General features: G+C 31.9%; 1 protein-coding gene across 3 annotated transcripts in view; it reads left to right on the plus strand.

Moving 5' to 3' along the window:
- LOC102802847 (farnesyl pyrophosphate synthase-like) overlaps window positions 1–15784 on the plus strand; it is a 76946-nt gene that overhangs the window by 25591 nt on the left and 35571 nt on the right. For all 3 annotated transcript variants that reach the window (XM_085501562.1, XM_085501561.1, XM_085501560.1), the window contains one exon: window positions 1743–1831. In XM_085501562.1, coding sequence (XP_085357688.1) covers window positions 1743–1831 — 89 coding nt within the window. The remainder of the gene's footprint in view (window positions 1–1742; window positions 1832–15784) is intronic.

Below are 15784 nucleotides of genomic sequence, written 5' to 3' on the forward strand. Positions count from 1 at the left end.
CAGGTATAATTTCCACCTATTTAACAATTGAAATCAATTGGAAAAACTGAAACACAGGAGACATTTTTAGATCAATTCAAGATGCCGTGCAATTTGACGGTTCCGGTAATTATTAGTCCCCGTTCGGAAGAAGTTGTTGTTGTCATTGTTAATAATATAATGTCCAATCTTTCCATATCTCATTGTATCTTGGTGTAGTTTGAAAACACATATTTTTGTCTTACTATGCTATGAGCTTGATTGCTTTGATACTTTATATGTATTGGGTGAACTGCTATTAAATTTTTGTTTTCATTTGCGACATTATCAATAAATTGATTTTGATTGATTCGTGGAAACAAAAAAATTTCAACTTCTTGAATACTACAAGCTTGACTACTTGGTATATACCGGATTCGGCTGATACCCCGCCCTGGGCGATCTTATGGACGATTCGATTTTTTTTAGAAAAATGTGGACCAAAAGATCGCCTGGGCAATGTTATGGCAGATATCACGAAACCACAGTCACTTGGGGGATGAAAATCAATAAATACTAATTTTCAATAAAAAATCATCCGCTATACGTATATAAATAAACAAGTTGTGAAACACGGCACCGAGTAAATAGACACCCTGTCGGTTTCAAATGTCGATTTCTTACCTTAAAATGCGAAACAAAAATTTTAGAGGGGATCAGGTGTTACGTTAATAACCACTGTTCATAATCACTAACTTGGTTTTATTCAAAACTGCACAAATCCTGCATTTTCTGATGATATCCGGCGATTTCATGAACGAAAATGGCCAGCAGCCAGAATCAAGGGGGATTCGCACAAAGTTCTGGGTAAATCAAGTGCGCATACTCATTTTCAGCCAATCAGGCGTGCCGTAACAACGAGTATTTCCTTGATTTTCCCTGAACTCTATGCGAATCCCCCCATTGTGTCGTCACCAGAAGCGCTGTCCCAGCACAAACCTGTGTCATATGACGCCTTACTAGCGCGATATGCGTCAGATCGGTGTAGAAGACGCCGAACTGCAGCGTCAATGGAATCCGCCTTGATTCTGGCTGCTGAGTTTTTGTCTGGAATGCGATACAGACAAAAATTAAACATTACTGATACCTGCCGTTGACGTTGTTAAATCAACCAAGAGGCACAAATCAGGAAGTCTTGGCTATTTTAAACTTCGTAAATAGCATTCCTTTCAAGCGTAGACTTTATTCGAGTGAAATGTATTAACAAGTCATAATACGCAACAACAATTCGTATACAGCATTGCATTTAATGGAGTTTTATGGTTTTCGAATTCACAGTGAATTATTTTTAGCGTCATATTTGAAATAGCGTGCTCGATGCAAGGTGTCGGACGGGAAAATTGGAGTCTGTAAAATTGTTTGTTGGTTCAGTCAGGCAATGTATGGACCAAAACATCGCCCACTATTTGGAACATCGCCCATGGGCGGGGTTTAGAATGGGCGGTGTATCAGCCGAATCCGGTAGGTACCTTGGGTGGGCCTCTATTGAATTTGTAACCCAGTGATAAAAATTGCAATATGGCAAGAACACTGATAACATTAACCATGGCATTTGTCTCTGTAAACAGCGTTTAGCTAATCTCTTTTCAAACAGAATATTATCAACTCAAGAAACAAGCAGAGCTATTTGCAATGTTCGGTCACTTGTTAATTTTATCACCATTTTAAAACTGATATCACACGCCTGCTACAATATATCACATTTCATTTTGTTTCTGTCATAGACTACATACCAAACCATTGTAGGCCAGGCATTAGATCTCATGACAGCCCCTGTTGGATGTAGAGATATGAGCAGATTTTCAGAAGAAAGGTGATTATACAATATTTATATTTTGTGTATTATAACGTTATTACGAGTATACCTCAAAGTATGCACGAAGACAGTACAGCGGAAGTATCGACCGACGCACAGCGGAGGTCGATGCAATGGCGTACTGTCTTGAGTGCATATGGGCTTATACCCAGATAAATACGGTATACTCGTAATAACATTATTATTATACATTTTTCCGTCCAAGTATACATAATGGGAATGCCAAAATCCAAAACGTTTAGAACAGAATCAGTGAACTTGTTTGTGGTGGCAGCAATGTTTGTTTTTATTATTAGAGGACACTTACATGCGTAATCATTCCATATTTGGAATTCACATTAATAACATGTATGTATTGATGTAGAGTTTATAGACTGGGTAATACATGTATGTAATGATGTAGAGTTTATAGACTAGGTAATACATCTACGTAATGATGTAGAGTTTATAGACTGGGTAATACATGTATGAAATGATGTAGAGTTTATAGACTAGGTAATACATGTATGTAATGATGTAGAGTTTATAGACTGGGTAATACATGTATGTAATGATGTAGAGTTTATAGACTGGGTAATACATGTATGTAATGATGTAGAGTTTATAGACTGGGTAATACATCTATGTAATGATGTAGAGTTTATAGACTGGGTAATACATGTATGTAATGATGTAGAGTTTATAGACTGGGTAATACATGTATGTATGATGTAGAGTTTATAGACTGGGTAATACATGTATGTAATGTGTACAGTTTATAGACTGGGTAATACATGTATGTATGATGTAGAGTTTATAGACTGGGTAATACATCTATGTAATGATGTAGAGTTATAGACTGGGTAATACATGTATGTAATGATGTAGAGTTTATAGACTGGGTAATACATGTATGTATGATGAAGAGTTTATAGACTGGGTAATACATGTATGTAATGATGTAGAGTTTATAGAATGGGTAATACATCTATGTAATGATGTAGAGTTTATAGACTGGGTAATACATGTATGTAATGATGTAGAGTTTATAGACTGGGTAATACATGTATGTATGATGTAGAGTTTATAGACTGGGTAATACATGTATGTAATGATGTAGAGTTTATAGACTGGGTAATACATGTATGTATGATGTAGAGTTTATAGACTGGGTAATACATGTATGTAATGTGTACAGTTTATAGACTGGGTAATACATGTATGTAATGATGTAGAGTTTATAGACTGGGTAATACATGTATGTAATGATGTAGAGTTTATAGACTGGGTAATACATGTATGTATGATGTAGAGTTTATAGACTGGGTAATACATGTATGTAATGATGTAGAATTAATAGACTGGGTAATACATGTATGTATTGAAGTAGAGTTTATAGACTGGGTAATACATGTATGTAATGTGTACAGTTTATAGACTGGGTAATACATGTATGTATGATGTAGAGTTTATAGACTGGGTAATACATGTATGTAATGATGTAGAGTTTATAGACTGGGTAATACATTTATGTAATGATGTAGAGTTTATAGACTGGGTAATACATGTACGTAATGTGTACAGTTTATAGACTGGGTAATACATGTATGTATTGATGTAGAGTTTATAGACTGGGTAATACATGTATGTAATGTGTACAGTTTATAGACTGGGTAATACATGTATGTATGATGTAGAGTTTATAGACTGGGTAATACATGTATGTATTGATGTAGAGTTTATAGACTGGGTAATAAATGTATGTATGTATGATGTAGAGTTTATAGACTGGGTAATACATCTATGTAATGATGTAGAGTTTATAGACTGGGTAATACATGTACGTAATGTGTACAGTTTATAGACTGGGTAATACATGTATGTATTGATGTAGAGTTTATAGACTGGGTAATACATGTATGTAATGTGTACAGTTTATAGACTGGGTAATACATGTATGTATGATGTAGAGTTTATAGACTGGGTAATACATGTATGTATTGATGTAGAGTTTATAGACTGGGTAATACATGTATGTATGATGTAGAGTTTATAGACTGGGTAATACATGTATGTATGATGTAGAGTTTATAGACTGGGTAATACATGTATGTAATGATGTAGAGTTTATAGACTGGGTAATACATGTATGTAATGATGTAGAGTTTATAGAATGGGTAATACATCTATGTAATGATGTAGAGTTTATAGACTGGGTAATACATGTATGTAATGATGTAGAGTTTATAGACTGGGTAATACATGTATGTATGATGTAGAGTTTAAAGACTGGGTAATACATGTATGTAATGATGTAGAGTTTATAGACTGGGTAATACATGTATGTATGATGTAGAGTTTATAGACTGGGTAATACATCTACGTAATGATGTAGAGTTTATAGACTGGGTAATACATGTATGTATTGATGTAGAGTTTATAGACTGGGTAATACATGTATGAAATGATGTAGAGTTTATAGACTGGGTAATACATCTATGTAATGATGTAGAGTTTATAGACTGGGTAATACATGTATGTAATGATGTAGAGTTTATAGACTGGGTAATACATCTATGTAATGATGTAGAGTTTATAGACTGGGTAATACATCTACGTAATGATGTAGAGTTTATAGACTGGGTAATACATGTATGTATTGATGTAGAGTTTATAGACTGGGTAGTACATGTATGAAATGATGTAGAGTTTATAGACTGGGTAATACATCTATGTAATGATGTAGAGTTTATAGACTGGGTAATACATGTATGTAATGATGTAGAGTTTATAGACTGGGTAATACATGTATGTATTGATGTAGAGTTTATAGACTGGGTAATACATGTATGTAATGATGTAGAGTTTATAGACTGGGTAATACATCTATGTAATGATGTCGAGTTTATAGACTGGGTAATACATGTATGTATGATGTAGAGTTTATAGAATGGGTAATACATGTATGTAATGATGTAGTGTTTATAGAATGGGTAATACATGTATGTAATGGTGTAGTGTTTATAGAATGGGTAATACATGTATGTAATGATGTAGAGTTTATAGACTGGGTAATACATGTATGTATGATGAAGAGTTTATAGACTGGGTAATACATGTATGTATGATGAAGAGTTTATAGACTGGGTAATACATGTATGTAATGATGTAGAGTTTATAGAATGGGTAATACATCTATTGAATGATGTAGAGTTTATAGACTGGGTAATAGATGTATGTAATGATGTAGAGTTTATAGACTAGGTAATACATGTATGTAATGATGAAGAGTTTATAGACTGGGTAATACATGTATGTAATGATGTAGAGTTTATAGACTGGGTAATACATGTATGTAATGATGTAGAGTTTATAGACTGGGTAATACATGTATGTAATTATGTAGAGTTTATAGACTGGGTAATACATGTATGTAATGATGTAGAGTTTATAGACTGGGTAATACATGTATTTATGATGTAGAGTTTATAGACTGGGTAATACATGTATGTAATGATGTAGAGTTTATAGACTGGGTAATACATGTATGTAATGATGTAGAGTTTATAGACTGGGTAATACATGTACGTAATGATGTAGAGTTTATAGACTGGGTAATACATCTATGTAATGATGTAGAGTTTATAGACTGGGTAATACATGTATGTAATGATGTAGAGTTTATAGACTGGGTAATACATGTATTTATGATGTAGAGTTTATAGACTGGGTAATACATGTATGTATGAATGATGTAGAGTTTATAGACTGGGTAATACATGTATGTAATGATGTAGAGTTTATAGACTGGGTAATAAATGTATGTATGTATGATGTAGAGTTTATAGACTGGGTAATACATCTATGTAATGATGTAGAGTTTATAGACTGGGTAATACATGTACGTAATGTGTACAGTTTATAGACTGGGTAATACATGTATGTATTGATGTAGAGTTTATAGACTGGGTAATACATGTATGTAATGTGTACAGTTTATAGACTGGGTAATACATGTATGTATGATGTAGAGTTTATAGACTGGGTAATACATGTATGTATTGATGTAGAGTTTATAGACTGGGTAATACATGTATGTATGATGTAGAGTTTATAGACTGGGTAATACATGTATGTATGATGTAGAGTTTATAGACTGGGTAATACATGTATGTAATGATGTAGAGTTTATAGAATGGGTAATACATGTATTTATGATGTAGAGTTTATAGACTGGGTAATACATCTATGTAATGATGTAGAGTTTATAGACTGGGTAATACATGTATGTAATGATGTAGAGTTTATAGACTGGGTAATACATGTATGTAATGATGTAGATTCTATAGACTGGGTAATACATGTATGTATTGATGTAGAGTTTATAGACTGGGTAATACATGTATGTATGATGTAGAGTTTATAGACTGGGTAATACATCTATGTAATGATGTAGAGTTATAGACTGGGTAATACATGTATGTAATGATGTAGAGTTTATAGACTGGGTAATACATGTATGTATGATGAAGAGTTTATAGACTGGGTAATACATGTATGTAATGATGTAGAGTTTATAGACTGGGTAATACATGTATGTAATGATGTAGAGTTTATAGACTGGGTAATACATGTATGTAATTATGTAGAGTTTATAGACTGGGTAATACATGTATGTAATTATGTAGAGTTTATAGACTGGGTAATACATGTATGTAATGATGTAGAGTTTATAGACTGGGTAATACATGTATTTATGATGTAGAGTTTATAGACTGGGTAATACATGTATGTAATGATGTAGAGTTTATAGACTGGGTAATACATGTATGTAATGATGTAGAGTTTATAGACTGGGTAATACATGTACGTAATGATGTAGAGTTTATAGACTGGGTAATACATCTATGTAATGATGTAGAGTTTATAGACTGGGTAATACATGTATGTAATGATGTAGAGTTTATAGACTGGGTAATACATGTATTTATGATGTAGAGTTTATAGACTGGGTAATACATGTATGTATGAATGATGTAGAGTTTATAGACTGGGTAATACATGTATGTAATGATGTAGAGTTTATAGACTGGGTAATACATGTATGTAATGATGTAGAGTTTATAGACTGGGTAATACATGTATGTAATGATGTAGAGTTTATAGACTGGGTAATACATGTATGTATGATGTAGAGTTTATAGACTGGGTAATACATGTATGTAATGATGTAGAGTTTATAGACTGGGTAATACATGTATGTAATGATGTAGAGTTTATAGACTGGGTAATACATGTATGTAATGATGTAGAGTTTATAGACTGGATAATACATGTATGTAATGATGTAGAGTTTATGGACTGGGTAATACATGTATGTAATGATGTAGAGTTTATAGACTGGGTAATACATCTATGTAATGATGTAGAGTTTATAGACTGGGTAATACATGTATGTATGATGTAGAGTTTATAGACTGGGTAATACATGTATGTAATGATGTAGAGTTTATAGACAGGGTAATACATCTATGTAATGATGTACAGTTTATAGACTGGGTAATACATGTATGTATGATGTAGAGTTTATAGACTGGGTAATACATCTACGTAATGATGTAGAGTTTATAGACTGGGTAATACATGTATGTATTGATGTAGAGTTTATAGACTGGGTAATACATGTATGAAATGATGTAGAGTTTATAGACTGGGTAATACATCTATGTAATGATGTAGAGTTTATAGACTGGGTAATACATGTATGTAATGATGTAGAGTTTATAGACTGGGTAATACATCTATGTAATGATGTAGAGTTTATAGACTGGGTAATACATCTACGTAATGATGTAGAGTTTATAGACTGGGTAATACATGTATGTATTGATGTAGAGTTTATAGACTGGGTAGTACATGTATGAAATGATGTAGAGTTTATAGACTGGGTAATACATCTATGTAATGATGTAGAGTTTATAGACTGGGTAATACATGTATGTAATGATGTAGAGTTTATAGACTGGGTAATACATGTATGTATTGATGTAGAGTTTATAGACTGGGTAATACATGTATGTAATGATGTAGAGTTTATAGACTGGGTAATACATCTATGTAATGATGTCGAGTTTATAGACTGGGTAATACATGTATGTATGATGTAGAGTTTATAGAATGGGTAATACATGTATGTAATGATGTAGTGTTTATAGAATGGGTAATACATGTATGTAATGGTGTAGTGTTTATAGAATGGGTAATACATGTATGTAATGATGTAGAGTTTATAGACTGGGTAATACATGTATGTATGATGAAGAGTTTATAGACTGGGTAATACATGTATGTATGATGAAGAGTTTATAGACTGGGTAATACATGTATGTAATGATGTAGAGTTTATAGAATGGGTAATACATCTATTGAATGATGTAGAGTTTATAGACTGGGTAATAGATGTATGTAATGATGTAGAGTTTATAGACTAGGTAATACATGTATGTAATGATGTAGAGTTTATAGACTGGGTAATACATGTATATAATGATGTAGAGTTTATAGACTGGGTAATACATGTATGTATGATGTAGAGTTTATAGACTGGGTAATACATGTATGTAATGATGTAGAGTTTATAGACTGGGTAATACATGTATGTATGATGTAGAGTTTATAGACTGGGTAATACATGTATGTAATGTGTACAGTTTATAGACTGGGTAATACATGTATGTATGATGTAGAGTTTATAGACTGGGTAATACATCTATGTAATGATGTAGAGTTTATAGACTGGGTAATACATGTATGTATGATGTAGAGTTTATAGACTGGGTAATACATGTATGTAATGATGTAGAGTTTATAGACTGGGTAATACATGTATGTATGATGTAGAGTTTATAGACTGGGTAATACATGTACATGTATGTAATGTGTACAGTTTATAGACTGGGTAATACATGTATGTAATGATGTAGAGTTTATAGACTGGGTAATACATGTATGTAATGATGTAGAGTTTATAGACTGGGTAATACATGTATGTATGATGTAGAGTTTATAGACTGGGTAATACATGTATGTATTGAAGTAGAGTTTATAGACTGGGTAATACATGTATGTAATGTGTACAGTTTATAGACTGGGTAATACATGTATGTATGATGTACATTTGTAGAGTTTATAGAATGGGTAATACATGTATGTATGATGTAGAGTTTATAGACTGGGTAATACATCTATGTAATGATGTAGAGTTTATAGACTGGATAATACATGTATGTAATGATGTAGAGTTTATGGACTGGGTAATACATGTATGTAATGATGTAGAGTTTATAGACTGGGTAATACATCTATGTAATGATGTAGAGTTTATAGACTGGGTAATACATGTATGTATGATGTAGAGTTTATAGACTGGGTAATACATGTATGTAATGATGTAGAGTTTATAGACTGGGTAATACATCTATGTAATGATGTAGAGTTTATAGACTGGGTAATACATGTATGTATGATGTAGAGTTTATAGACTGGGTAATACATCTACGTAATGATGTAGAGTTTATAGACTGGGTAATACATGTATGTATTGATGTAGAGTTTATAGACTGGGTAATACATGTATGAAATGATGTAGAGTTTATAGACTGGGTAATACATCTATGTAATGATGTAGAGTTTATAGACTGGGTAATACATCTATGTAATGATGTAGAGATTATAGACTGGGTAATACATCTATGTAATGATGTAGAGATTATAGACTCGGTAATACATCTATGTAATGATGTAGAGTTTATAGACTGGGTAATACATCTATGTAATGATGTAGAGTTTATAGACTGGGTAATACATCTATGTAATGATGTAGAGTTAATAGACTGGGTAATACATGTATGTATTGAAGTAGAGTTTATAGACTGGGTAATACATGTATGTAATGATGTAGAGTTTATAGACTGGGTAATACATGTATGTATTGATGTAGAGTTTATAGACTGGGTAATACATGTATGTAATGATGTAGAGTTTATAGACTGGGTAATACATCTATGTAATGATGTCGAGTTTATAGACTGGGTAATACATGTATGTATGATGTAGAGTTTATAGAATGGGTAATACATGTATGTAATGATGTAGTGTTTATAGAATGGGTAATACATGTATGTAATGGTGTAGTGTTTATAGAATGGGTAATACATGTATGTAATGATGTAGAGTTTATAGACTGGGTAATACATGTATGTATGATGAAGAGTTTATAGACTGGGTAATACATGTATGTAATGATGTAGAGTTTATAGAATGGGTAATACATCTATTGAATGATGTAGAGTTTATAGACTGGGTAATAGATGTATGTAATGATGTAGAGTTTATAGACTAGGTAATACATGTATGTAATGATGTAGAGTTTATAGACTGGGTAATACATGTATGTAATGATGTAGAGTTTATAGACTGGGTAATACATGTATGTATGATGTAGAGTTTATAGACTGGGTAATACATGTATGTAATGATGTAGAGTTTATAGACTGGGTAATACATGTATGTATGATGTAGAGTTTATAGACTGGGTAATACATGTATGTAATGTGTACAGTTTATAGACTGGGTAATACATGTATGTATGATGTAGAGTTTATAGACTGGGTAATACATCTATGTAATGATGTAGAGTTTATAGACTGGGTAATACATGTATGTATGATGTAGAGTTTATAGACTGGGTAATACATGTATGTAATGATGTAGAGTTTATAGACTGGGTAATACATGTATGTATGATGTAGAGTTTATAGACTGGGTAATACATGTACATGTATGTAATGTGTACAGTTTATAGACTGGGTAATACATGTATGTAATGATGTAGAGTTTATAGACTGGGTAATACATGTATGTAATGATGTAGAGTTTATAGACTGGGTAATACATGTATGTATGATGTAGAGTTTATAGACAGGGTAATACATGTATGTATGATGTAGAGTTTATAGAATGGGTAATACATGTATGTATGATGTAGAGTTTATAGACTGGGTAATACATCTATGTAATGATGTAGAGTTTATAGACTGGGTGATACATGTATGTATGATGTAGAGTTTATAGACTGGGTAATACATGTATGTAATGATGTAGAGTTTATAGACTGGGTAATACATGTATGTATGATGTAGAGTTTATAGACTGGGTAATACATGTACATGTATGTAATGTGTACAGTTTATAGACTGGGTAATACATGTATGTAATGATGTAGAGTTTATAGACTGGGTAATACATGTATGTAATGATGTAGAGTTTATAGACTGGGTAATACATGTATGTATGATGTAGAGTTTATAGACTGGGTAATACATCTATGTAATGATGTAGAGTTTATAGACTGGGTAATACATGTATGTATGATGTAGAGTTTATAGACTGGGTAATACATGTATGTAATGATGTAGAGTTTATAGACTGGGTAATACATGTATGTATGATGTAGAGTTTATAGACTGGGTAGTACATGTATGTAATGTGTACAGTTTATAGACTGGGTAATACATGTATGTAATGATGTAGAGTTTATAGACTGGGTAATACATGTATGTAATGATGTAGAGTTTATAGACTGGGTAATACATGTATGTATGATGTAGAGTTCATAGACTGGGTAATACATGTATGTAATGATGTAGAATTAATAGACTGGGTAATACATGTATGTATTGAAGTAGAGTTTATAGACTGGGTAATACATGTATGTAATGTGTACAGTTTATAGAATGGGTAATACATGTATGTATGATGTAGAGTTTATAGACTGGGTAATACATGTATGTAATGTGTACAGTTTATAGACTGGGTAATACATGTATGTATGATGTAGAGTTTATAGACTGGGTAATACATGTATGTATTGATGTAGAGTTTATAGACTGGGTAATACATGTATGTATGATGTAGAGTTTATAGACTGGGTAATACATGTATGTATGATGTAGAGTTTATAGACTGGGTAATACATGTATGTAATGATGTAGAGTTTATAGACTGGGTAATACATGTATTTAATGATGTAGAGTTTATAGACTGGGTAATACATGTATGTATGATGTAGAGTTTATAGACTGGGTAATACATGTATGTATGATGTAGAGTTTATAGACTGGGTAATACATGTATGTAATGATGTAGAGTTTATAGACTGGGTAATACATGTATGTATGATGTAGAGTTTATAGACTGGGTAATACATGTATGTAATGTGTACAGTTTATAGACTGGGTAATACATGTATGTATGATGTAGAGTTTATAGACTGGGTAATACATGTATGTAATGATGTAGAGTTTATAGACTGGGTAATACATGTATGTATGATGTAGAGTTTATAGACTGGGTAATACATGTACATGTATGTAATGTGTACAGTTTATAGACTGGGTAATACATGTATGTAATGATGTAGAGTTTATAGACTGGGTAATACATGTATGTAATGATGTAGAGTTTATAGACTGGGTAATACATGTATGTATGATGTAGAGTTTATAGACTGGGTAATACATGTATGTATTGAAGTAGAGTTTATAGACTGGGTAATACATGTATGTAATGTGTACAGTTTATAGACTGGGTAATACATGTATGTATGATGTAGAGTTTATAGAATGGGTAATACATGTATGTATGATGTAGAGTTTATAGACTGGGTAATACATCCATGTAATGATGTAGAGTTTATAGACTGGGTAATACATGTATGTATGATGTAGAGTTTATAGACTGGGTAATACATGTATGTAATGATGTAGAGTTTATAGACTGGGTAATACATGTATGTATGATGTAGAGTTTATAGACTGGGTAATACATGTACATGTATGTAATGTGTACAGTTTATAGACTGGGTAATACATGTATGTAATGATGTAGAGTTTATCGACTGGGTAATACATGTATGTAATGATGTAGAGTTTATAGACTGGGTAATACATGTATGTATGATGTAGAGTTTATAGACTGGGTAATACATCTATGTAATGATGTAGAGTTTATAGACTGGGTAATACATGTATGTATGATGTAGAGTTTATAGACTGGGTAATACATGTATGTAATGATGTAGAGTTTATAGACTGGGTAATACATGTATGTAATGATGTAGAGTTTATAGACTGGGTAATACATGTATGTAATGATGTAGAGTTTATAGACTGGGTAATACATGTATGTATGATGTAGAGTTTATAGACTGGGTAATACATGTATGTAATGATGTAGAATTAATAGACTGGGTAATACATGTATGTATTGAAGTAGAGTTTATAGACTGGGTAATACATGTATGTAATGTGTACAGTTTATAGACTGGGTAATACATGTATGTATGATGTAGAGTTTATAGACTGGGTAATACATGTATGTAATGTGTACAGTTTATAGACTGGGTAATACATGTATGTATGATGTAGAGTTTATAGACTGGGTAATACATGTATGTATTGATGTAGAGTTTATAGACTGGGTAATACATGTATGTATGATGTAGAGTTTATAGACTGGGTAATACATGTATGTATGATGTAGAGTTTATAGACTGGGTAATACATGTATGTAATGATGTAGAGTTTATAGACTGGGTAATACATGTATTTAATGATGTAGAGTTTATAGACTGGGTAATACATGTATGTATGATGTAGAGTTTATAGACTGGGTAATACATGTATGTAATGATGTAGAGTTTATAGACTAGGTAATACATGTATGTAATGATGTAGAGTTTATAGACTGGGTAATACATGTATGTAATGATGTAGAGTTTATAGACTGGGTAATACATGTATGTATGATGTAGAGTTTATAGACTGGGTAATACATGTATGTAATGATGTAGAGTTTATAGACTGGGTAATACATGTATGTATGATGTAGAGTTTATACATGTAGACTGGGTAATACATGTATGTAATGTGTACAGTTTATAGACTGGGTAATACATGTATGTATGTATGATGTAGAGTTTATAGACTGGGTAATACATCTATGTAATGATGTAGAGTTTATAGACTGGGTAATACATGTATGTATGATGTAGAGTTTATAGACTGGGTAATACATGTATGTAATGATGTAGAGTTTATAGACTGGGTAATACATGTATGTATGATGTAGAGTTTATAGACTGGGTAATACATGTATGTAATGATGTAGAATTAATAGACTGGGTAATACATGTATGTATTGAAGTAGAGTTTATAGACTGGGTAATACATGTATGTAATGTGTACAGTTTATAGACTGGGTAATACATGTATGTATGATGTAGAGTTTATAGACTGGGTAATACATGTATGTAATGTGTACAGTTTATAGACTGGGTAATACATGTATATATGATGTAGAGTTTATAGACTGGGTAATACATGTATGTATTGATGTAGAGTTTATAGACTGGGTAATACATGTATGTATGATGTAGAGTTTATAGACTGGGTAATACATGTATGTATGATGTAGAGTTTATAGACTGGGTAATACATGTATGTAATGATGTAGAGTTTATAGACTGGGTAATACATGTATTTAATGATGTAGAGTTTATAGACTGGGTAATACATGTATGTATGATGTAGAGTTTATAGACTGGGTAATACATGTATGTAATGATGTAGAGTTTATAGACTAGGTAATACATGTATGTAATGATGTAGAGTTTATAGACTGGGTAATACATGTATGTAATGATGTAGAGTTTATAGACTGGGTAATACATGTATGTATGATGTAGAGTTTATAGACTGGGTAATACATGTATGTAATGATGTAGAGTTTATAGACTGGGTAATACATGTATGTATGATGTAGAGTTTATAGACTGGGTAATACATGTATGTAATGTGTACAGTTTATAGACTGGGTAATACATGTATGTATGATGTAGAGTTTATAGACTGGGTAATACATCTATGTAATGATGTAGAGTTTATAGACTGGGTAATACATGTATGTATGATGTAGAGTTTATAGACTGGGTAATACATGTATGTAATGATGTAGAGTTTATAGACTGGGTAATACATGTATGTATGATGTAGAGTTTATAGACTGGGTAATACATGTATGTAATGTGTACAGTTTATAGACTGGGTAATACATGTATGTAATGATGTAGGGTTTATAGACTGGGTAATACATGTATGTAATGATGTAGAGTTTATAGACTGGGTAATACATATATGTAATGATGTAGAATTAATAGACTGGGTAATACATGTATGTATTGAAGTAGAGTTTATAGACTGGGTAATACATGTATGTAATGTGTACAGTTTATAGACTGGGTAATACATGTATGTATGATGTAGAGTTTATAGACTGGGTAATACGTGTATGTAATGATGTAGAGTTTATAGACTGGGTAATACATCTATGTAATGATGTAGAGTTTATAGACTGGGTAATACATGTATGTAATGTGTACAGTTTATAGACTGGGTAATACATGTATGTATGATGTAGAGTTTATAGACTGGGTAATAAATGTATGTATTGATGTAGAGTTTATAGACTGGGTAATACATGTATGTAATGTGTACAGTTTATAGACTGGGTAATACATGTATGTATGATGTAGAGTTTATAGACTGGGTAATACATGTATGTATTGATGTAGAGTTTATAGACTGGGTAATACATGTATGTATGATGTAGAGTTTATAGACTGGGTAATACATGTATGTATGATGTAGAGTTTATAGACTGGGTAATACATGTATGTAATGATGTAGAGTTTATAGACTGGGTAATACATGTATTTAATGATGTAGAGTTTATAGACTGGGTAATACATGTATGTAATGATGTAGAGTTTATAGACTGGGTAATACATGTATTTATGATGTAGAGTTTATAGACTGGGTAATACATGTATGTAATGATGTAGAGTTTATAGAC

The sequence above is a fragment of the Saccoglossus kowalevskii genome, chromosome 7 (genome assembly GCF_978046115.1).
Source record: "Saccoglossus kowalevskii chromosome 7, keSacKowa6.1, whole genome shotgun sequence".
NCBI lineage: Eukaryota > Metazoa > Hemichordata > Enteropneusta > Harrimaniidae > Saccoglossus > Saccoglossus kowalevskii.